Below are 26,330 nucleotides of genomic sequence, written 5' to 3' on the forward strand. Positions count from 1 at the left end.
CAATAATAGTAATTTGGTTTATATGACATCAATTTAATTCAGTGATTTGGAAAATTATATATTTGCTGGTAAAGCAAATAACAATGATGCTGCTCGTGCTGGAGCTATGTATGCCTGGCTGATGTGGTGTTGGAGTTGATGATGGCACAACTTGCCTCAATTGATATCGACAGTTATCTGTTTGCCACACGAGAAACAGACACCTTAAAACAGGCATAAAATTGTCATAGTTATGGAATAGAATGTCAAACGAAGAAGCCACACTGTGAAGCTTCTCTGAAATCTCTCTTTCTCAGGAAGATACTGTACAAGTACTTCTGGCCTTGAGTTTGTCGCAAGGGAGTGCTTTGTTGGTTTGTTGGATATTTGTTTGCTGGTTGATAAGGGCGTGTAAATATGTGTGTACATTACAGAATATAATATACTAGCAAGTGCCCGCTACTTCGTTAGCGGAGAATTCACACGAATATAAAGGAGGATAATAAATAAATAAATAAATTAAAATGCAGAGTATAGTTTCACCCGTTCCTATTTACAAATTCTTTAACCAGTAAAGTACGACAGTTTAAGGTATAACCACATATTCTTTCGGTAATTACCGAAATTATAAGAATTTTAATTTTACCGACACTTGTCGGTAACTCACAAAATTAGTTTATGAATCGCACTACTGAACAGATTTCATTACACATTTGTTTTAAAATAGTTGTTTGGTGGATAGAATATACGGAATCGGGAGAATATATGGGAGCTATATTCAAATCTCAACCTATTCTCGTTAAATGCAATGGCTATAGTCCTTTAGTCAAAATTGCGACCATCATAAATTTTAGCCCGGATAGGATAATAAATGCGACAAAAGTGCATTAACGGATGGACGGGCACGTATAAATGGACTCAGAATGTGATGCTATGTAGATCATCGAAAGGAACCATTGACCTATTTCGTTTCCTTTTGCATGTTACATACAAATGCACAAATTGATAATACCCCTTAAGCTACTTTGCTTCATCAAGAAAGTCATCCCAATGAGCAGTGGGAAAACAAATATGATCGGGAACTTTGTTTCGCAACTATTTCTTAAACTGGGAAAGAAAAGGCAATTCAAAACATATTGCACGATTCATCAGTCTTCGAATGTAAACAAAACCAAATGATAAACTTGCTGATCTCTACAATTTTATCGTAGTTTGCGTTCGATCACCACAAAAAAATATTTTAACTGATATTTTTCCTCATAAACCACTGTTTTGTTTTGACACATTGTGTGCGCAATGTAAAAATAAAGTGGACTTCAATAAGAGCGCTGTTGAAAGATATTGTTTTTTAATTCGTTATAGGGAGGTTATTTTGTGTGGGAAATATAACTTGTGCTTAAAAAAACTTCTTTATAGAGAAGTATTCGTTATAGGGAAGTTCGTTATATAGAGGTTAAAATAGGTGAGCATGGACTGAAAAAACTGTGTTTTCAATATTTCTTCGTTATAGAGAAAAATTCGTTATTGGGAAGTTCGTTATAGAGAAGTTCGCGCCATACTTTTTGGGTCCCCTCGTAATAATACAACATAATGTTCGTCTCATTAGAAAATATAACGTCATCAAAGTACTTTAAAGGGCTTGAAATCTTCTCTGTAGAAAATTCGTTTCCCTATATTTTACGGGGAGAGCAGTGGTTTTTCCTATCCCTTCGTGATAATGCTTTTCTGACTTTTTCACGTAACGCACATATTCCAAAATCGTTTTCAATTACAAAACCAAAATTTGATTCTGGTTTGTGGTCTATTATTGATTTCCTAAATTATTTAGTGACGAAAAATTATAGACTCTACATTTCTATATACCAAGACCGCCATAATAATTCTTAATTGCAAACAGAACAACTCAATTAAAAACACAATTTTTAAAACATCTTCTTCTAACAAAACTGTATGGGGTTAGTTTTTGACGAAATCTACATACTCAGATGTAAAAGAAAATCTTGCAATTTTTCTCAAAAATCGACTTCGAAAAATGTTGAGTATTTTGGTTTGAGTCTGTTGACAGCACTCAACATGAGTAATCCTTTGTCTATACACTTCATTTGTCTATGCCCATACCATAACTTACAGTTCTCCGAACTTTACAGTATGTATTGCATTTTTATTTTGCAGGGCTGTGAGAGGGTTGCGCCATATTTTTTGGGTTCCGTCGTAATAGTGCAACATAATTTTCATCTCATCAGAAAATATAACGTCATCAAAGTACTTTAACGGACTTGAAATCTTCTTAGTAGCAAATCTGATTCGTTCGTTTATATTTTGCGGGGAGAGAACTTTTTCCTAACCCTTCTTGATGAATACTTGTTATGTAATATGTTTCTGCCTTTTTCACATAACACACATACTCCAAAATCGTTTTCAATTACAGAACCAATCTTTTGTCTCTGGTTTGGGGACTATTATTGATTTCATTTCTTCAAATTCTGTAATTTGAAGAAATTGCTAAATAATTAATGAAATCAATAATAGTCCCCAAACCAGAGACAATTGAATAATTATGACTGTACATCTCCATATACGATAAAATTCTTAATTGCAAATAAATCGTTGTAATATGCACAATTTTATTGCACTTTCATTGATTTGCAAACATTTAGTTATTACCAAAAAGTCAGGTCCATACAGTTTTTAGTAGTTGTTATTTCTGGCCGATTTCTGAATTTATTCCCCTAATGTTGCCTTAAACATCAACTCATTTGTTCAACAAACCCAACATTATTTATTGAAAGAATTTTTGTTTTAATTTTAAATTGAAAATCAAAATTTTTGCAAATGCATCGTTTGTAATCATTTTTTCTAACTGGATTTTAACGAATGAAAATCTTTTGTGCGAAACCTGTTATGTGAAAACAAAATCAGGATCGGTTTGTATTTTTTGCGTAATTGTCTTTCTATTATTTAATCGTTTACGATAAAATAAGTGCGCCTAGAAGTAAACTACAAAATTTGAAATTATGTGTGATCTCTTACGATATCAAGAAGTTATAGCATTGTTAATTTGACACATGTCTTGCAGAGGGCCAACTAAATAAATAAGTACGTAATAGTAATGAAAAATAAGGATTTTTGTTGTTGTTATTTTTTGTGGTTCCAGGACGAATTTTCTAAAACCCGGCCTTATCTCGCACATTTGCATCAACAGTGACCCACTGGTAAAATTTCAAGCTCCTACCTTTAGCCGTTTTGGCTGGGCGTTGATGATGAATCAGTCAGTCAGTCAATCACTTATCACCAAGCTCATTTATATATATAGATGTCTGTGTTGACATTGTATTGATGTTCAATATTTTATAATAATGCCAATGAAAAATCATATTAAACACCATAAGGATTATAAGAGACAGCCTGTTCTTGGCATCGCTTTGTTTCAATGTGGTTAAAGTGGATTTTTATTTTTTATATACTCTCTCCCCAAGAGATTTTTACGTGTGAGTGTGATTTTGCGGCCCATAAATAATGGCATTAAAAATATTAATTTTTCATAAAGATGAAATTTCTAGAGGGAGCTATTGTGGGATATTTCATGGCGAACACTCTGCAGGTGGTGAGGTTAGTGCAGGGACAATATATTGGTTGTAAAACTTATTTTAGATTCATGAATTTCACTGGTAGTCATTTTTCATTGAGTTCATCAAAATTTGTGCTATTTTCTTCCCAAGAAGATGGACATTTAAACACACAATATAAAATTATGAGATATCAAAATGTCATAGATCAAAGAGAATCTTCTTGAAGGCACAAATCAATACAGGACCCATAAACGAAAAAGCGTGAATTAATAAAGAATATTTTTAGAAGGACCCAATAAATGTGGACTTTCAAAGAATATTTTTTTTTGGGACCTTTAGGTCAATAAACGTGGATTTTAAAGAATACTTTTGTAAGGACCCTTGGGACAATAAACATGGATTTTTAAAGGATTTCTTTGTAAGGACCCTTAAGACAATAAACGTAGATTTTTAAGGAATATTTTTGTAAGGACCCTTGGGACAATAAACATGGATTTTTAAAGAATATTTTTGGAAGGGCCCTTGGGACAACAAACGTGGATTCTCAAAGGATTTTTTTGCAAGGACCCTTGGGAAAATAAACGTGGATTTTTAAAGAATATTTTTGGAAGGGCCCTTGGGACAACAAACGTGGATTCTCAAAGGATTTTTTTGCAAGGACCCTTGGGAAAATAAACGTGGATTTTTAAAGAATATTTTTGTAAGGACCCTTAGGCCAATAAACGTGTATTTTTAAGAATATTTGTATAAAGACCTTTGGGACAATAAACGTGCCTTTTTAAGGAATAATTTTGTAAGGACGCTTTGGACAATAAACGTGGATTTTTAAAGAATATTTTTGTAAGGACCCTTGGGACAATAAACGTGGAGTTTTAAAGAATATTTTTGGAAGGACCCTTGGGACAATAAACGTGGATTTTTAAAGAATATTTTTGGAAGGACCCTTGGGACAAAAAACGTGGATTTTTAAAGAATATTTTTGGAAGGACCCTTGGGACAATAAACGTGGATTTTTAAAGAATATTTTTGGAAGGACCCTTGGGACAATAAACGTGGATTTTTAAAGAATATTTTTGGAAGGACCCTTGGGACAATAAACGTGGATTTTTAAAGAATATTTTTGGAAGGACCCTTGGGACAATAAACGTGGATTTTTAAAGAATATTTTTGGAAGGACCCTTGGGACAATAAACGTGGATTTTTAAAGAATATTTTTGGAAGGACCCTTGGGACAATAAACGTGGATTTTTAAAGAATATTTTTGGAAGGACCCTTGGGACAATAAACGTGGATTTTTAAAGAATATTTTTGGAAGGACCCTTGGGACAATAAACGTGGATTTTTAAAGAATATTTTTGGAAGGACCCTTGGGACAATAAACGTGGATTTTTAAAGAATATTTTTGGAAGGACCCTTGGGACAATAAACGTGGATTTTTAAAGAATATTTTTGGAAGGACCCTTGGGACAATAAACGTGGATTTTTAAAGAATATTTTTGGAAGGACCCTTGGGACAATAAACGTGGATTTTTAAAGAATATTTTTGGAAGGACCCTTGGGACAATAAACGTGGATTTTTAAAGAATATTTTTGGAAGGACCCTTGGGACAATAAACGTGGATTTTTAAAGAATATTTTTGGAAGGACCCTTGGGACAATAAACGTGGATTTTTAAAGAATATTTTTGGAAGGACCCTTGGGACAATAAACGTGGATTTTTAAAGAATATTTTTGGAAGGACCCTTGGGACAATAAACGTGGATTTTTAAAGAATATTTTTGGAAGGACCCTTGGGACAATAAACGTGGATTTTTAAAGAATATTTTTGGAAGGACCCTTGGGACAATAAACGTGGATTTTTAAAGAATATTTTTGGAAGGACCCTTGGGACAATAAACGTGGATTTTTAAAGAATATTTTTGGAAGGACCCTTGGGACAATAAACGTGGATTTTTAAAGAATATTTTTGGAAGGACCCTTGGGACAATAAACGTGGATTTTTAAAGAATATTTTTGGAAGGACCCTTGGGACAATAAACGTGGATTTTTAAAGAATATTTTTGGAAGGACCCTTGGGACAATAAACGTGGATTTTTAAAGGATATTTTTGGAAGGACCCTTGGGGCAATAAACGTGGATTTTTAAAGAATATTTTTGGAAGGACCCTTGGGACAATAAACGTGGATTTTTAAAGAATATTTTTGGAAGGACCCTTGGGACAATAAACGTGGATTTTTAAAGAATATTTTTGGAAGGACCCTTGGGACAATAAACGTTGATTTTTAAAGAATATTTTTGGAAGGACCCTTGGGACAATAAACTTGGATTTTTAAAGAATATTTTTGGAAGGACCCTTGGGACAATAAACGTTGATTTTTAAAGAATATTTTTGGAAGGACCCTTGGGACAATAAACTTGGATTTTTAAAGAATATTTTTGGAAGGACCCTTGGGACAATAAACGTGGATTTTTAAAGAATATTTTTGGAAGGACCCTTGGGACAATAAACGTGGATTTTTAAAGAATATTTTTGGAAGGACCCTTGGGACAATAAACGTGGATTTTTAAAGAATATTTTTGGAAGGACCCTTGGGACAATAAACGTGGATTTTTAAAGAATATTTTTGGAAGGACCCTTGGGACAATAAACGTGGATTTTTAAAGAATATTTTTGGAAGGACCCTTGGGACAATAAACGTGGATTTTTAAAGAATATTTTTGGAAGGACCCTTGGGACAATAAACGTGGATTTTTAAAGAATATTTTTGGAAGGACCCTTGGGGCAATAAACGTGGATTTTTAAAGAATATTTTTGGAAGGACCCTTGGGACAATAAACGTGGATTTTTAAAGAATATTTTTGGAAGGACCCTTGGGACAATAAACGTTGATTTTTAAAGAATATTTTTGGAAGGACCCTTGGGACAATAAACTTGGATTTTTAAAGAATATTTTTGGAAGGACCCTTGGGACAATAAACGTTGATTTTTAAAGAATATTTTTGGAAGGACCCTTGGGACAATAAACTTGGATTTTTAAAGAATATTTTTGGAAGGACCCTTGGGACAATAAACGTGGATTTTTAAAGAATATTTTTGGAAGGACCCTTGGGACAATAAACGTGGATTTTTAAAGAATATTTTTGGAAGGACCCTTGGGACAATAAACGTGGATTTTTAAAGAATATTTTTGGAAGGACCCTTGGGACAATAAACGTGGATTTTTAAAGAATATTTTTGGAAGGACCCTTGGGACAATAAACATGGATTTTTAAGGAATATTTTTGTAAGGACTCTTGAAACAATAAACGTGGATTTTTAAAGAATATTTTTGCAGGACCCTTGGGACAATAAACGTGGATTTTTAAAGAATATTTTTGGAAGGACCCTTGGAACAATAAACGTGGATTTTTAAAGAATATTTTTGGAAGGACCCTTGGGACAATAAACGTGGATTTTTAAAGAATATTTTTGGAAGGACCCTTGGGACAATAAACGTGGATTTTTAAAGAATATTTTTGCAGGACCCTTGGGACAATAAACGTGGATTTTTAAAGAATATTTTTGGAAGGACCCTTGGGACAATAAACGTGGAAATTTAAAGAATTTTTGTAAGGACCCTTGGGACAATAAACGCGGATTTTTAAAGAATATTTTTGTAAGGACCCTTGGAACAATAAACGTGGATTTTTAAAGAATATTTTTATAAGGACCCTTGGGACAATAAACGTGGATTTTTAAAGAATATTTTTATAAGGACCCTTGGGACAATAAACGTGGATTTTTAAAGAATACTTTTATAAGGACCCTTGGGACAATAAACGTGGATTTTTAAAGAATATTTTTATAAGGACCCTTGGGACAATAAACGTGGATTTTTAAAGAATACTTTTATAAGGACCCTTGGGACAATAAACGTGGATTTTTAAAGAATATTTTTATAAGGACCCTTGGGACAATAAACGTGGATTTTTAAAGAGTATTTCTGTTAGGACGCTTGTAAAAATAAACGTGGATTTTTAAAGAATATTTTTGGAAGGACCCTTGGGACAATAAACGTGGATTTTTAAAGAATATTTTTGGAAGGACCCTTGGGACAATAAACGTGGATTTTTAAAGAATATTTTTGGAAGGACCCTTGGGACAATAAACGTGGATTTTTAAAGAATATTTTTGGAAGGACCCTTGGGACAATAAACGTGGATTTTTAAAGAATATTTTTGGAAGGACCCTTGGGACAATAAACGTGGATTTTTAAAGGATATTTTTGGAAGGACCCTTGGGGCAATAAACGTGGATTTTTAAAGAATATTTTTGGAAGGACCCTTGGGACAATAAACGTGGATTTTTAAAGAATATTTTTGGAAGGACCCTTGGGACAATAAACGTTGATTTTTAAAGAATATTTTTGGAAGGACCCTTGGGACAATAAACGTTGATTTTTAAAGAATATTTTTGGAAGGACCCTTGGGACAATAAACTTGGATTTTTAAAGAATATTTTTGGAAGGACCCTTGGGACAATAAACGTGGATTTTTAAAGAATATTTTTGGAAGGACCCTTGGGACAATAAACGTGGATTTTTAAAGAATATTTTTGGAAGGACCCTTGGGACAATAAACGTGGATTTTTAAAGAATATTTTTGGAAGGACCCTTGGGACAATAAACGTGGATTTTTAAAGAATATTTTTGGAAGGACCCTTGGGACAATAAACGTGGATTTTTAAAGAATATTTTTGGAAGGACCCTTGGGACAATAAACGTGGATTTTTAAAGAATATTTTTGGAAGGACCCTTGGGACAATAAACGTGGATTTTTAAAGAATATTTTTGGAAGGACCCTTGGGACAATAAACGTGGATTTTTAAAGAATATTTTTGGAAGGACCCTTGGGACAATAAACGTGGATTTTTAAAGAATATTTTTGGAAGGACCCTTGGGACAATAAACGTGGATTTTTAAAGAATATTTTTGGAAGGACCCTTGGGACAATAAACGTGGATTTTTAAAGAATATTTTTGGAAGGACCCTTGGGACAATAAACGTGGATTTTTAAAGAATATTTTTGGAAGGACCCTTGGGACAATAAACGTGGATTTTTAAAGAATATTTTTGGAAGGACCCTTGGGGCAATAAACGTGGATTTTTAAAGAATATTTTTGGAAGGACCCTTGGGACAATAAACGTGGATTTTTAAAGAATATTTTTGGAAGGACCCTTGGGACAATAAACGTTGATTTTTAAAGAATATTTTTGGAAGGACCCTTGGGACAATAAACTTGGATTTTTAAAGAATATTTTTGGAAGGACCCTTGGGACAATAAACGTTGATTTTTAAAGAATATTTTTGGAAGGACCCTTGGGACAATAAACTTGGATTTTTAAAGAATATTTTTGGAAGGACCCTTGGGACAATAAACGTGGATTTTTAAAGAATATTTTTGGAAGGACCCTTGGGACAATAAACGTGGATTTTTAAAGAATATTTTTGGAAGGACCCTTGGGACAATAAACGTGGATTTTTAAAGAATATTTTTGGAAGGACCATTGGGACAATAAACGTGGATTTTTAAAGAATATTTTTGGAAGGACCCTTGGGACAATAAACGTGGATTTTTAAAGAATATTTTTGGAAGGACCCTTGGGACAATAAACGTGGATTTTTAAAGAATATTTTTGGAAGGACCCTTGGGACAATAAACGTGGATTTTTAAAGAATATTTTTGGAAGGACCCTTGGGACAATAAACGTGGATTTTTAAAGAATATTTTTGGAAGGACCCTTGGGACAATAAACGTGGATTTTTAAAGAATATTTTTGGAAGGACCCTTGGGACAATAAACGTGGATTTTTAAAGAATATTTTTGGAAGGACCCTTGGGACAATAAACGTGGATTTTTAAAGAATATTTTTGGAAGGACCCTTGGGACAATAAACGTGGATTTTTAAAGAATATTTTTGGAAGGACCCTTGGGACAATAAACGTGGATTTTTAAAGAATATTTTTGGAAGGACCCTTGGGACAATAAACGTGGATTTTTAAAGAATATTTTTGGAAGGACCCTTGGGACAATAAACGTGGATTTTTAAAGGATATTTTTGGAAGGACCCTTGGGGCAATAAACGTGGATTTTTAAAGAATATTTTTGGAAGGACCCTTGGGACAATAAACGTGGATTTTTAAAGAATATTTTTGGAAGGACCCTTGGGACAATAAACGTTGATTTTTAAAGAATATTTTTGGAAGGACCCTTGGGACAATAAACTTGGATTTTTAAAGAATATTTTTGGAAGGACCCTTGGGACAATAAACTTGGATTTTTAAAGAATATTTTTGGAAGGACCCTTGGGACAATAAACTTGGATTTTTAAAGAATATTTTTGGAAGGACCCTTGGGACAATAAACGTGGATTTTTAAAGAATATTTTTGGAAGGACCCTTGGGACAATAAACGTGGATTTTTAAAGAATATTTTTGGAAGGACCCTTGGGACAATAAACGTGGATTTTTAAAGAATATTTTTGGAAGGACCCTTGGGACAATAAACGTGGATTTTTAAAGAATATTTTTGGAAGGACCCTTGGGACAATAAACGTGGATTTTTAAAGAATATTTTTGGAAGGACCCTTGGGACAATAAACGTGGATTTTTAAAGAATATTTTTGGAAGGACCCTTGGGACAATAAACGTGGATTTTTAAAGAATATTTTTGGAAGGACCCTTGGGGCAATAAACGTGGATTTTTAAAGAATATTTTTGGAAGGACCCTTGGGACAATAAACGTGGATTTTTAAAGAATATTTTTGGAAGGACCCTTGGGACAATAAACGTTGATTTTTAAAGAATATTTTTGGAAGGACCCTTGGGACAATAAACTTGGATTTTTAAAGAATATTTTTGGAAGGACCCTTGGGACAATAAACGTTGATTTTTAAAGAATATTTTTGGAAGGACCCTTGGGACAATAAACTTGGATTTTTAAAGAATATTTTTGGAAGGACCCTTGGGACAATAAACGTGGATTTTTAAAGAATATTTTTGGAAGGACCCTTGGGACAATAAACGTGGATTTTTAAAGAATATTTTTGGAAGGACCCTTGGGACAATAAACGTGGATTTTTAAAGAATATTTTTGGAAGGACCCTTGGGACAATAAACGTGGATTTTTAAAGAATATTTTTGGAAGGACCCTTGGGACAATAAACATGGATTTTTAAGGAATATTTTTGTAAGGACTCTTGAAACAATAAACGTGGATTTTTAAAGAATATTTTTGCAGGACCCTTGGGACAATAAACGTGGATTTTTAAAGAATATTTTTGGAAGGACCCTTGGAACAATAAACGTGGATTTTTAAAGAATATTTTTGGAAGGACCCTTGGGACAATAAACGTGGATTTTTAAAGAATATTTTTGGAAGGACCCTTGGGACAATAAACGTGGATTTTTAAAGAATATTTTTGCAGGACCCTTGGGACAATAAACGTGGATTTTTAAAGAATATTTTTGGAAGGACCCTTGGGACAATAAACGTGGAAATTTAAAGAATTTTTGTAAGGACCCTTGGGACAATAAACGCGGATTTTTAAAGAATATTTTTGTAAGGACCCTTGGAACAATAAACGTGGATTTTTAAAGAATATTTTTATAAGGACCCTTGGGACAATAAACGTGGATTTTTAAAGAATATTTTTATAAGGACCCTTGGGACAATAAACGTGGATTTTTAAAGAATACTTTTATAAGGACCCTTGGGACAATAAACGTGGATTTTTAAAGAATATTTTTATAAGGACCCTTGGGACAATAAACGTGGATTTTTAAAGAATACTTTTATAAGGACCCTTGGGACAATAAACGTGGATTTTTAAAGAATATTTTTGGAAGGATCCTTGTAAAAATAAACGTGGATTTTTAAAGAGTATTTCTGTTAGGACGCTTGTAAAAATAAACGTGGATTTTTAAAGAGTATTTCTGTTAGGACGCTTGTAAAAATAAACGTGGATTTTTAAAGAATATTTTTGGAAGGACCCTTGGGACAATAAACGTGGATTTTTAAAGAATATTTTTGGAAGGACCCTTGGGACAATAAACGTGGATTTTTAAAGAATATTTTTGGAAGGACCCTTGGGACAATAAACGTGGATTTTTAAAGAATATTTTTGGAAGGACCCTTGGGACAATAAACGTGGATTTTTAAAGAATATTTTTGGAAGGACCCTTGGGACAATAAACGTGGATTTTTAAAGGATATTTTTGGAAGGACCCTTGGGGCAATAAACGTGGATTTTTAAAGAATATTTTTGGAAGGACCCTTGGGACAATAAACGTGGATTTTTAAAGAATATTTTTGGAAGGACCCTTGGGACAATAAACGTTGATTTTTAAAGAATATTTTTGGAAGGACCCTTGGGACAATAAACGTTGATTTTTAAAGAATATTTTTGGAAGGACCCTTGGGACAATAAACTTGGATTTTTAAAGAATATTTTTGGAAGGACCCTTGGGACAATAAACGTGGATTTTTAAAGAATATTTTTGGAAGGACCCTTGGGACAATAAACTTGGATTTTTAAAGAATATTTTTGGAAGGACCCTTGGGACAATAAACGTGGATTTTTAAAGAATATTTTTGGAAGGACCCTTGGGACAATAAACGTGGATTTTTAAAGAATATTTTTGGAAGGACCCTTGGGACAATAAACGTGGATTTTTAAAGAATATTTTTGGAAGGACCCTTGGGACAATAAACGTGGATTTTTAAAGAATATTTTTGGAAGGACCCTTGGGACAATAAACGTGGATTTTTAAAGAATATTTTTGGAAGGACCCTTGGGACAATAAACGTGGATTTTTAAAGAATATTTTTGGAAGGACCCTTGGGACAATAAACGTGGATTTTTAAAGAATATTTTTGGAAGGACCCTTGGGACAATAAACGTGGATTTTTAAAGAATATTTTTGGAAGGACCCTTGGGACAATAAACGTGGATTTTTAAAGAATATTTTTGGAAGGACCCTTGGGACAATAAACGTGGATTTTTAAAGAATATTTTTGGAAGGACCCTTGGGACAATAAACGTGGATTTTTAAAGAATATTTTTGGAAGGACCCTTGGGGCAATAAACGTGGATTTTTAAAGAATATTTTTGGAAGGACCCTTGGGACAATAAACGTGGATTTTTAAAGAATATTTTTGGAAGGACCCTTGGGACAATAAACGTTGATTTTTAAAGAATATTTTTGGAAGGACCCTTGGGACAATAAACTTGGATTTTTAAAGAATATTTTTGGAAGGACCCTTGGGACAATAAACGTTGATTTTTAAAGAATATTTTTGGAAGGACCCTTGGGACAATAAACTTGGATTTTTAAAGAATATTTTTGGAAGGACCCTTGGGACAATAAACGTGGATTTTTAAAGAATATTTTTGGAAGGACCCTTGGGACAATAAACGTGGATTTTTAAAGAATATTTTTGGAAGGACCCTTGGGACAATAAACGTGGATTTTTAAAGAATATTTTTGGAAGGACCCTTGGGACAATAAACGTGGATTTTTAAAGAATATTTTTGGAAGGACCCTTGGGACAATAAACGTGGATTTTTAAAGAATATTTTTGGAAGGACCCTTGGGACAATAAACGTGGATTTTTAAAGAATATTTTTGGAAGGACCCTTGGGACAATAAACGTGGATTTTTAAAGAATATTTTTGGAAGGACCCTTGGGACAATAAACGTGGATTTTTAAAGAATATTTTTGGAAGGACCCTTGGGACAATAAACGTGGATTTTTAAAGAATATTTTTGGAAGGACCCTTGGGACAATAAACATGGATTTTTAAGGAATATTTTTGTAAGGACTCTTGAAACAATAAACGTGGATTTTTAAAGAATATTTTTGCAGGACCCTTGGGACAATAAACGTGGATTTTTAAAGAATATTTTTGGAAGGACCCTTGGGACAATAAACGTGGATTTTTTAAGAATATTTTTGGAAGGACCCTTGGGACAATAAACGTGGATTTTTAAAGAATATTTTTGGAAGGACCCTTGGGACAATAAACGTGGATTTTTGAAGAATATTTTTGCAGGACCCTTGGGACAATAAACGTGGAGTTTTAAAGAATATTTTTGCAGGACCCTTGGGACAATAAACGTGGAGTTTTAAAGAATACTTTTATAAGGACCCTTGGAACAATAAACGTGGATTTTTAAAGAATATTTTTGGAAGGACCCTTGGGACAATAAACGTGGAAATTTAAAGAATTTTTGTAAGGACCCTTGGGACAATAAACGCGGATTTTTAAAGAATATTTTTGGAAGGACCCTTGGGACAATAAACGTGGATTTTTTAAGAATATTTTTGGAAGGACCCTTGGGACAATAAACGTGGATTTTTAAAGAATATTTTTGGAAGGACCCTTGGGACAATAAACGTGGATTTTTAAAGAATACTTTTATAAGGACCCTTGGGACAATAAACGTGGATTTTTAAAGAATATTTTTATAAGGACCCTTGGGACAATAAACGTGGATTTTTAAAGAATACTTTTATAAGGACCCTTGGGACAATAAACGTGGATTTTTAAAGAATATTTTTGGAAGGATCCTTGTAAAAATAAACGTGGATTTTTAAAGAGTATTTCTGTTAGGACGCTTGTAAAAATAAACGTGGATTTTTAAAGAATATTTCTGTAAGGATCCTTGAAAAAATAAACGTTGATTTTTAAAGAATATTTTTGTAAGAACGAGGAATTTGAAAGAATAGTTTGGTAAGAGCCCGTGGGACAATAAACGTGAATTTTTAAAGAATATTTTAGATTTTTAGAGAATATTTTTGTAAGGACGTGGTTTTTTAAAGAATGGTTTTGTAAGGACCCTTGGGACAATAAACGAGGATTTTTAAAGAATATTCTTCTAAGAAACCAAGAAAAAATAAACATGGATTTTTAAAGATTATTTTTGTAAGGACCCTTGGGATAATAAACGTGGATTTTTAAAATATTTTGGTAAGGACCTTTGAAACAATAAATGTGAATTTTTAAAGATTATTTTGTTAAGGACCCATGAAACAATAAACGTGGATTTTTAAAGAATATTTTTGGCTTTGAACAGTCTTATCAATTATTACTTTTGCTCCTTACTTCATTTTTGAAAATATTGAAATTATAATTAAATACATATTTATATTTAGTTACAAGAAAGTTTTATACAAGTTAATACAATATCTGTTAAGGGGTAGAATGTCAAGAGACTCGACAAAATTACACAACAAACTTAATCTGCTTGATTTAATTTTAGCATCAATACGAAAAGCTGCTAAAAGGATAAAATACTAAACGTATAAAACACTTGCATGTGGCTCAAAGCCATTCATACTCTCTCTCTCTCTCTCTCGCTCCCTCTTTCATACTCTGGCGCTCGTTCATCTAACACATCTTCCTAAATTACGTGGTACTTATTCCCAAAGCAATCATAAACTTATTATCTGGCACAAACCTCGTTGCCACTGCCACTTGAGCGAAGCAATGTATAAAAGCAGTAGTGGGAGTAGTGGTAGGAGGAGTAGGATCAGCAAAGGCACTTCAAACGTTTCTGATGATGGTGATAGAGACAAAGGCCAAAGCAACGTTTAAAATTGGCAAAATAGAAAAATAAATTGAGCTGGGCTGTAACTACTGAGGCGATGATGATGAGAAAAACGGCACACACACACATAGTCACTCTCATATTACCGCATATTACCATTACGCGACTGACGACAGGATGCTGTTAGCAGCATATGGCGCCCAGAGATTGTGCATGGAATCGAAACAATTTGCCATATAATTTAATAAATACTCTTTTCAATAGAATATCGGGATTCTAAGGCAAACAGCTTGTCGATAAATGAAAAGGAGACACAAAACAAAAAAACCAAATTGAGTTGAGAAATAATTCATTTTCTTACTTTAGTAAATTAAAATATATATTTAAGGACAATGGCTGATTCAATATGGTTGGTAGTAGCTTTGCGCCAACTGCTGTTACTTACAATATGGAAATAATTTTTTTTAATATTTATTTTGCTTTACTACGCCATTTGTCATGGGACCTGACCCAACAACTAATGCCGCACTTATCTGCCACAGTGAAAGCAATTAAAAAAATGCGCCTAATGATGGCTGCGTTGGTTGATGGTTGTGGTAGGATCGCTGTGGATGGCATTGCTGTTGTTTGGCTTAATGCATGTCATTGATTTATGCTCAAGCTTTTAAAAACAAAACCATATGTTTTCCGCTCAACTGTCATGGGAGTTCGAATGTCAATTTATGCCATGAAATGTGTCACATTAACTACATATTAAATGTTGCGTTTAATTTTACTAATGTTAGTGGTCGCCTAATGGCGTTCATAATTTATGATGTTATAGAATGGACAAAATTTTAAATTCTTCAATAACACCTTCTCATCAGTCCAAAATAAAGATGAAAAGGCAAATGTATATTATTCAAATACATGGTGGCATGATCAAAGGACTTCTTCTTCTTAATAAAGATTTGGAGGTCAGTTTAAAGAAGACATGGAGGTCTTCTTAAAGAAGACATGTACGACTTTTTAATACTGACATGGATGTACTTTTAACAAGAGATGACCTGTGTTTTATAGATGATCTGGATTAAGATTAAATAGAGTACTTGGAAGTTTGCTTATAGAAGATCCGGAGATCATCTCATAGAAGACCTAGAAGCCTTCTCATAAAAGAAATGGATTTCATATCAAAGAAGACCTAGAAGTCTTCTAATAGAAGACCTGGAGGTCATCTCATAGAAGACCTAGAGGAGAGAGAATCTTATAGAAGCCCATTAAGTCCTCTCATAGAAGACATTTAAATTTTCTCTTAGAAGACCTGGGGGTGTTCTCATAGAAGACATGGATATCATCTCATAGTAGACCTAGAGGACTTCTCATGAAAGACCTTAGAGCCTTCCCATAGAAAACCTAGAAATATTTTTAAAGAAGACCAGGACATATTGTTAAGAAGACCTGGAAGTCTTCTCATGGTTTACTTTAAAGTAGGCTTTTTCACATCAATACATAAATTTTTAGTGGTTGTGTTTGTTTGAAAACACAAACATTTTTGTAGCTTTCCAACATGACATTTTTCAAAACAAAAGCAAATGTTCTCTTTTCTAATTGCGTGAGTAAGCAAATTGACACACACCGACAGCACGTGGGACCCCAATTGCACACTGCTACATTCAAGGCTTTTCATAAGAGTACGACTGATCTTCTTATAGAAGATCGGAAAAAATATTCGTTAAAAAAATCCAAAAATCCAAAAAAAAAAGAATAACAAATATTCTTTCAAAATTTAACGATTTTTATAAAAAAAATATGTCTAAAAATCCAGGATTTTTGTAAAAAAATCTTTAAAAATCTATGATTTTTATAGAAAATAAAAATTTTAATATCAACGATTTTTTATAAAAGTATATTTATAAAAAATCAAAGATTTTTATAAAAATTTATTCATTAAAAAGCTTACGATTTGGTATAAAAATATATTCATTAAAAAATCGACGATTTTTTATTAAAATATATTGATAAAAAATCAAAGGTCTTTATAAAATTACATTCTTTAAAAAAATTTACGATTTGGTATAAAAATATATTCATTAAAATATCCACGTTATTTAAAAAATTAATTTCAAAACTATCCACGTTAATTAAAAAAATAATTTTAAAATATCCCCATTAGTTGAAAAAATAATTTAAAAAAAAAACTCAGGTTATTAAAAAATATTATTTTTAAAAAATGAACGTTAATTAAAAAAGTAATAGTAAAAAATTCACTGTGCCCAAATATACAGAAACATTATTGGAAAACACAACAATTTCAGTTTAGTTGGACATTAGTTGTGAAGTGCAGATATTGTAACCCATAGCTAATTAAGTGAAATTGTAATAAATAATCATTCTTTGCTTATATATTGTTATAACATATATTATTTGTTTATTCTTTAAAAGAAAAATCCCTGATGATGAACGTCGAGGACGTTCGAAATATTGGATAATAAAACTAAATAAAAACAAAGTCTTGTTTTTATTCCTGACCTAAAAGGCAAACTGAACCAACCAAAATAGTAAAAAATTCACTTTAATTAAAAAATAATTTGTAAAAAATCCACGTTAATTAAATAATACTTATAAAAAATTCACGTTAAATAAAAAATAATGTTTAAGAAAAATCTACGTTAATTAAAAAGTAATTGCTAAAAATCCATTTTTATTAATAATAAAAGTTTAAAAAAATGACTGTTTGTTATAAAATAATTTTTAAATTTTTTAAAAAATTCGCGTTAATTAAAAAATAATTTAAAAAAACACTTTAAATTAAAAAAATAATTCTTAAAAAAATCCACGTTAATTAAAAAAATGTTTTTTTAAGAAAACACGTTAATTAAAAAATAATTTTTAAAAAATCCACGTTAGTTATAAATATAGTTTTTAAAAGTACACGTTGATTAAAAAATATTTTTTGAAGAATTAATTTTAACAAAAAAAAAAGATTTTTTAAAAAATCCACGTAAATTAAAAAAGTAATTGTAAAAAATTCACTTTAATTAAAGAATAATTTGTAAAAATCCACGTTAATTAAAAAATAGTTATAAAAATTAACGTTAATTAAAAAATAATTAAAAAAAATCTTCGTTAATTAACGAAGTAATTGTTAAGAAATCCACTTCCACTAATAATATAAATTTTAAAAATCACTGTTAATTAAAAAATAATTTTTAAAAAATCCGCGTTAATAAAAAATAATTTAAAAAAAAATTAATTTAAAAAAAAATAATAATTTAAAAAAAACCGCGTATATTATACACGTATTATACAAATTATTTGTTGTGATATTTATATATTTTGTAGATACCACTGAAGATGCAATTTTAAGAATTGCGAAATGTTGGGAAAATAAAATAAAAACATCAATACAGACCTCAAGCTCAAAAAATTCGTATCATTTCAAAGTTAATAAAACAATGTTTTTTAAGAATCCACTTTAAGAAAAAATATAATTTTAAAAAAATCCACGTTAGTTAAAAATATAATTTTTAAAAAATATCTTTTGAAGGATTCAATTTAATTAAAAAAATATTTTTTTAAAAATCCATATTAACTAAAAATTGATTGTAAAAAATTCACTTAAATTAAAAAATAATTATAAAAAATATCACGTTAATTGAAAAATAATTAAAAAAATACGTTAATTAAAAAAAGATTTTGTTAAAAAATCCACTTTCAATAATAATATAAGTTTTATAAAATCACTGTTTACTAATAAAATAATTTTTAAAAAATCCACGTAATTTAAAAATATTCTTAAAAACCAACGTTATTAAAAAATTATTATAAAAAAATCTACGTTAATTATACAAAGTATGTTTAAAAAATGTATAAAAAAATGTAAAAAAAATGTATTTTTAAAGAATCCACGTAAATTAAAAAAAAAAATAATTTTTAAACAAAAATATAATTTTTAAAAAATTCCCGTTAATTAGAAATATAATTTTTAAAAGCACAAGTAAATTAAAAAAATATTTTTTTAAGAATACCCTTTAATTAAACAAATATTTTTAAAAAAAAATCCATGTTAATAAAAAAATAATTTTTAATAAATCCACATAAATTAAAAAATAATTTTTAAAAAATCCATGTTAATTAAAAAAATAATTTTTCAAAATCCACTTAAATAAACAAAATATTTTTAAAGAATCCACCTTAACAAAAAATAATATTTAATAAATCTACGTTAATTAAAAAATAATTTTTAAAAAGTTCATGTAAATTAAAAAAAATAATTTTTAAAAAATCTACGTTAACTAAAAATATATTTTTTTTAAAAAGAAACATGTTAATTAAGAATTTTATTTGTAAAAATCCATGTTAATTAAAAAATAATTTCTAAAAAATCCATGTTAATTAAATATAATTTATGCTATCTATACTTTTACATCTGTATATCAACAAGTTGCATTTCTCCAAGACAATATTATGAATCTTTATAATGCAACAGTCCCTTTAAAAGAAAAGAGATCAACCTCAAAAACAAAACTTTGGTTTAATACCAGAATAAAAACGTTAATAAATGAAAGGGATATGGCTTACTCTAGATGGAAGCGATTCCGAATCCCTGATCTATACGAGGAATTTCGTAATGCAAGAAGAGAGGTCAATAGGTCTATTAATGCTGCAAAACGGGAATATTATTCATCCAAATTCAGTTCCGCTGTAAATTCTAAAAGTAAATGGAAAATAATACAGGACCTTGGAATTGGGAAATCTAAATCATCTGCAAAGTATCAAGGAGACTTAGATGAACTTAATAAATCATTTGTAGACATACCCACTATACATACTGATTCTTCTTTTTACGAAAATATAATTGAACAAGTAGACTCCAATGATGATGGCTCCGATTTTGAATTCAGATGTGTCTCCCAAGTCGAAGTTCTGAATTGTTTCTCTCATGTGAAATCCAACGCTGTTGGCATTGATGGCATTGATCCAAAATTTATTCGTATTTTGCTTCCTCAACTTTTACCCTTTTTCACACATCTTTTCAATTTCTCGAGCAGTGCATCAAACCTAATAATGTCCTATCTGCATAAACGGTACCAATCTGTAAACGTTGAGGATACAATATCAAAACCTTTACTAGTTTCACAGGGAGTGCCGCAGGGCTCAATTATAGGACCGCTGCTATTTTCATTGTACGCTAACGATTTACCCTCTCAATTAGTCCACAGTAATATTGTCATGTACGCGGATGATGTCCAAATATTTTTGAGTGATTCTGTTGAAAATGTTAGCAATTGCATTACTAAACTTAATGAAGATCTTTCCAAAGTATTCAACTGGGCAACTGCAAACGGATTACTCCTAAACCCTCAAAAATCCAAGTGTTTAGTAATTCATAAGAAAAATAGACTTATTTTACAAGAGCCTGATATCTTCATTAACCAGGAGAAAATTGCCATTATTACTAGCGCGAAAAACCTTGGTGTTGTTCTCAGCTCGCTTACTTGGACGAATCATGTAAATGTTGCTGTTGGTCTAACATACGCAAAGCTGCGCACACTATGGGCTACACACTCTTTCACTCCATTTAATATCCGATTGATTTTAGCCAAGACTTATTTAGTTCCAGGACTTATCTATGGCTGCGAGCTATTTGCCAGCTGTGATTCACTAAGTCAACGCAAAATAAACGTTGCATTCAACAATATTACACGTTACGTTTACGGCTTAAAGAAATCACAACACGTTTCGTATTTTGCCAACTCAATTTATGGCTGCACCTTTAGCAGATATCTCGGAATTAGGTCACTAATATTTTTGCACAAAATTATTAATAAGCAAAAACCGAAAAATCTCTTTGACAAACTAACATTTGCCCGGTCTAATAGAGGAAAAATATTAAAACCCGTCAGAAGGCGGAGTTCAGGTTTGGAATGTGACTTTTATATTTATACAATACGTCTTTGGAATACTCTACCACATGAGATTCAAAGCACCAGCAACGCGTTTGTCTTTAAAAAAATGATCTTTAGTTTATTCCACAGTTAAATAATTGCATTTTATATGAGTCTGTCCATTTTGTATAACTTTTTCATTTTACAGATATTAAAATATTCTTTACATTCAATTTTTTTTAAATTTTTTTGTATTTTAAGTTGGATATTTCATAAATAAATAAATAAATAAATAAATAAATAAATAAATAAATAAATAAATAAATAAATAAATAAATAAATAAATAAATAAATAAATAAATAAATAAATAAATAAATAAATAAATAAATAAATAAATAAATAAATAAATAAATAAATAAATAAATAAATAAATAAATAAATAAATAAATAAATAAATAAATAAATAAATAAATAAATAAATAAATAAATAAATAAATAAATAAATAAATAAATAAATAAATAAATAAATAAATAAATAAATAAATAAATAAATAAATAAATAAATAAATAAATAAATAAATAAATAAATAAATAAATAAATAAATAAATAAATAAATAAATAAATAAATAAATAAATAAATAAATAAATAAATAAATAAATAAATAAATAAATAAATAAATAAATAAATAAATAAATAAATAAATAAATAAATAAATAAATAAATAAATAAATAAATAAATAAATAAATAAATAAATAAATAAATAAATAAATAAATAAATAAATAAATAAATAAATAAATAAATAAATAAATAAATAAATAAATAAATAAATAAATAAATAAATAAATAAATAAATAAATAAATAAATAAATAAATATAATTTATGCAAAATACACTTTAATTAAACAAATATTTTTTAAAAAACCTACGTTAATTGAAAAAATAATTTTGTAAAAATATAGGTTATTTGAAAAAACAATTTTTAAAAAATCCACGTATAAAATAGTTTTTAAACTCCACTTTCAATAATAAAATAAAATAAAATTTAAAAAATCACTGTTTATTAAAAAAAATATTTTATAAAAAATCCAAAAATAATTTTTAAAAAATACACGTTAATTAAAAATTTGTTTTTAAATAATTCATATTAATTAAAAAAATCCATGTTTAAAAATCAACGTTAATAAAAAAATAATTCTTACAAAATCCACGTTAATTAAAAAAAAAACTTTTTAAAAAATTCACGTTTATTAAAAAATGTTGGAAGTACCATATGTATGAGTTACATTATGGCAACACACACATACAGTAGAGATAATTAAAATGTAATTAGGATCATGCACACACATTGTATAGGTAGAAATAAGGTTTCGTGTGTAGCATTTACGTAGAATAAGATCACTCTGAATAAAGATGCCAAACAGTAAAGACCTGCCTTTCACTACATAGAAGATAGAGAACTTCACCATTCACAGCAAAAACCTAAATTAGTTTCAACAAAAAAAATTTAACAAATTTAAATAATTTAAAATAATAATTTTTAATTTTTTTTTTTAATTAAAAAATGTGATTTATAAATACACGTTTATTAATTAAGAAATAGTCTTTAAAAATACCCGTTTATTAAGAACATTTTCAAAAACTTACACGTCATAAACAAATATTCTTACAAAATCCATGTTAATTAAAAATATTTTTAAAAATTACACGTTGATTAAAAAAATATTCTGTAAAAATCTACGTTAAGTAACTAATATTCACTATTTTTTTTAATTCACGTTAATTAAAGAAAATATTCTTTAAAAATCCAAGTTAATTATTTTTTAAATTCAAGTTATTTAAATTTTGTTTTTTTTTTTAAATCCACGATTATTGACAAAGATTCTTTAAACCACGTTTATTCAAAATTAGTTGAAAAAATCCTCGTTAATTCAAAAGTAGTTAGAGACCACGTTTGTTCAAAATTATGTAGTTTATAAAAGCCGCGTTTATTCAAAATTAGTTTAAAAGGTGTACGATTATTGAAAAATATCTTTAAAAAATCCACGTCTATTAAAAAATATTTTTAAAAAATCCACTTCTATTGAAAAATATTTTTAAAAATCACGTTTATTAAAATATTTTAAAAAATGTGCATTGGTTGAAAAATATTTTTAACAAATCCATGTTTATTGGAAAATGCTTTTTAAGATTGCCAAGATTTATTGAAAATATTTTTTTTTAATTTACGATTATTAGTAAATTTGCGCTTATGTAAATATCTTGGAAAACGGAATATCCTTTTGTTCTGCTGAAATTGATCCAACTCATAAACCATTTTCACGGTTAAAAAATGTTTAAGTGGAAAAATATTATAAAAAAGAATGAAAAAAATGTTTCAACAAATGAACTAAAATGTCTGTCTTTACTTTTTCCTGAAAATAAATGATGGAAATGAAAATAGTAGAACAGTAGCAGAAGATAATATTTTTCTGTAATTTATGCAAAAAATGTGTTTTAATGTGAAAAAATATTTTGCTCAAAGTGGGGAAAAAGAAGAGAATGAAATGTATTAAATTACAAATTTCAGCAGCAATGACAACGGTGTGTTATCGAGAAAACTGCTATAAATTATTTTAAGGTTTGAGCAATTTACTTTCGAAGAATGGAATTTAAGAATATAAGTTTGAATTTAAGGTCTTAAATTATCCATTGTAACCATGAGTTATGGTGGAGGATTTAAAGAGGTTTTCAGATTTTTCCTAAATGTATGCCTTTTATCTTCCATAACTTTATTTTTTGTTCATATTACACTTCTTCCTAGCTTTTTATTTCACCACTGTTCACTTACCTTTTATAAAATCCACTGCCATTTCCAAACCATATGAATCTTTGTCACAATCATCCAGGATATGGGCACCCAATGTAATGTTTGGCAGTAATCCTTGTTCATTGATGCGATCTATGGTATAGAGCATTGCTTCCAAGGCTTGTATGCCACCTTGTGGCATTATGGGACCACACATAAGATTATCTTCACGCGAATGCACCATCATAAGCCCACCCAGGATGACATCACCCTCCACAATGGCTTCTCGTTTAATGGGCCAATGAGGATGGGATGTGCCAAGTAACGTGGATGCGCCATAGCCATGCATTTGAAAATCCTCTTCAGTTTCCGGTAGGGAACGAAATTTTTTACTACTACCAAGTGGAATAATGTCCAACGGCGTGGACGAGGTAAAATGATTTATTTGATAATTTTGATGATGTTGATTATGGGGGTGGTGGTGGTGCTTCTGCTGCTGCTGCTGATGATGATGGTGTTGATTTTGACGGCCACGATGTCTACCCGAACGTGGTGAGGCAGCAAAATAATCCTGTGGCTGATGATTGTTGTGATGCGGGAAAATATTGTCATTGTCGAAAAAGAAATCATCTGCCAAGACGGAGGATGTTGCCATCGACTCCAAGACATAAGGATAAATTGTTGTTGTCAGGGAAATGGGGCTGGTGGAAGGAGAGGTATCTTCAAGATTTTCCCCATCCTTCCAGTTTGGTAAAAAACTTTCATCGTCTTGATAATTAAAATCCTCGAAATCAAGGAAAATATTAAGGTCTCCTTGAGTTTCCTTTGTTCTTTGTGGTTGTTGCTGTTGTTGCGAATTGGTTATTGAATTTTTTAATTTTCGGTTTTTGGCTTTTGAAAAATTCTCATTATGATTCTTTTGTTTGGAGCTTTGATGTTGTTGTTGCTGTTGATGTTGCCTCCAATGCTGTTTGTGACGTTCCAAAGTATCAACATCTTGTTGAGGTAAATGATGATAATGGAAGCCTTTTTGTTGTTGTTGTTGTATAGTATGCAATTGCTTGCTATGGGAATACGGGTGTCGTGGATACGGGTGTTGCTGTCGATGATGATGGTGATAATGATGCTGTTGACACTTTTGCTCTTTATGTTTATAATGATGCTGTTGTCTTAGGTGTTTGCTGTTGTCTTTGTTGTTGTTCATGTGATTGTTTACAGTTTTGTGTAAATGCTTGTTATTGTTGTTGTTGTAGTGGATTTTAGCCTCAGGTGTTACGTTGACATCCACATCATATTCAGCCAGAATTTCTCTTTCTAGAACTTTATCAATATCATCAACATTCTTGGCTTCATTGACAAGGCTCGGATGCTGCTCCTTTCTCCCAATGCCGCCATTGTTGTCCTCATAGTCAATGCCTTGAGCATTGACATCAAATTCCATATTTTGTGTTTCCTTAAAGACATTATTATCTCCCGGTTGCAAGTCAATATCCACAAATTTGTTGTTGGCTTCTGTCCGCATGGTATCGTCGATATCACCCACCACCTCCAAGGAAGAAATATTCGTGGAGATGTTCACCAACTGATTTTCTTCTTTCTCCTCATCCCTGCCATGGACAGTCCTTGCAAATATTATGGCCAATAAAATAGTTAACATTTTCATATCCATGCTAGCAAAATGTTTCATTTTCCCGGTCCCAGCAGCAATGTTAAGGATGATGAGAGAGGGAGAAATCTCAGAAAATCAAGATGCAAATATAGCTGCTGCTGTGTTGAGGTGGCATATAGACGACGAAGAGTGTTCTTCAGCTGAATCTACTTAAATTTCTCGGATTTATATTTTTGTGCTTTGGGTGAAATTGGTGGGAATCGTTGTTTTGGTTTTTATGGTTTCTGTTTTTCACAAATTATGGTTGTCGTAGTTTTTTTCTTTAGATTTTTTTCTTTAGGGGATATGCTGACGAGGATTCCTTAGAAGATATGTTTTTTTTTCTGTTATTGAATATGTAAGTTGACCATTTGTTATTTTCTTGTTTTGATGTTATTGTTTTGCTGTTTATTTATTTGTTCATTTCATTTACAAATGAAATTCAATTCATAATTTAGCTTTTGTTTAACTTTATCACTGTGGTGTCCTTCAATGACTTCTTGTACACGAGTCATTTTTATGTTTTCTTTTTCTTAGTCATTCTGTTAGTGTGCCTTAATTGATTAAAGGAATTTTCTAAACATTTAAGTAATTTTTATAAACTTTTTTTTAAATTTTAAAAATTTATTTTAAAATATTTAAAAATTAAAAAAACATTACTGATTTTTTATGATTTAATTTTTTATTTTTTTAAATATTTTTTTAATATATTAAAAAGCATTTCTGAATTTTTGTTTAATTTATCTTTTTTTTATTTTTCAACATTTTTATTTAACCTTTGCGGTTTAATTCTGCGATAATTTTTTTTAATAAAATGGAATCACATTCCATTATTTATGTAACAAATTGCCAAAGTTATGTTTCAACTATTTTCAAACTTTTTAC

The 26,330-nt window shown here is 30.2% G+C and overlaps 1 protein-coding gene across 1 annotated transcript in view; it reads right to left on the reverse strand.

The window, feature by feature from the left end:
- Positions 1 to 26,021, reverse strand: part of mtt (mangetout) — a 159,844-nt gene extending 133,823 nt beyond the window's left edge. Inside the window, exon 1 of the mRNA XM_073956576.1 lies at positions 23,840 to 26,021. Within this exon, the coding sequence (XP_073812677.1) occupies positions 23,840 to 25,484 (1,645 nt within the window). The 5' untranslated portion in view covers positions 25,485 to 26,021. The remainder of the gene's footprint in view (positions 1 to 23,839) is intronic.
- Positions 26,022 to 26,330: the final 309 nt, after the last annotated feature.

This window comes from Musca autumnalis, unplaced genomic scaffold (genome assembly GCF_047663935.1).
Source record: "Musca autumnalis isolate F117 unplaced genomic scaffold, ASM4766393v1 scaffold_5, whole genome shotgun sequence".
NCBI classification, from domain to species: domain Eukaryota; kingdom Metazoa; phylum Arthropoda; class Insecta; order Diptera; family Muscidae; genus Musca; species Musca autumnalis.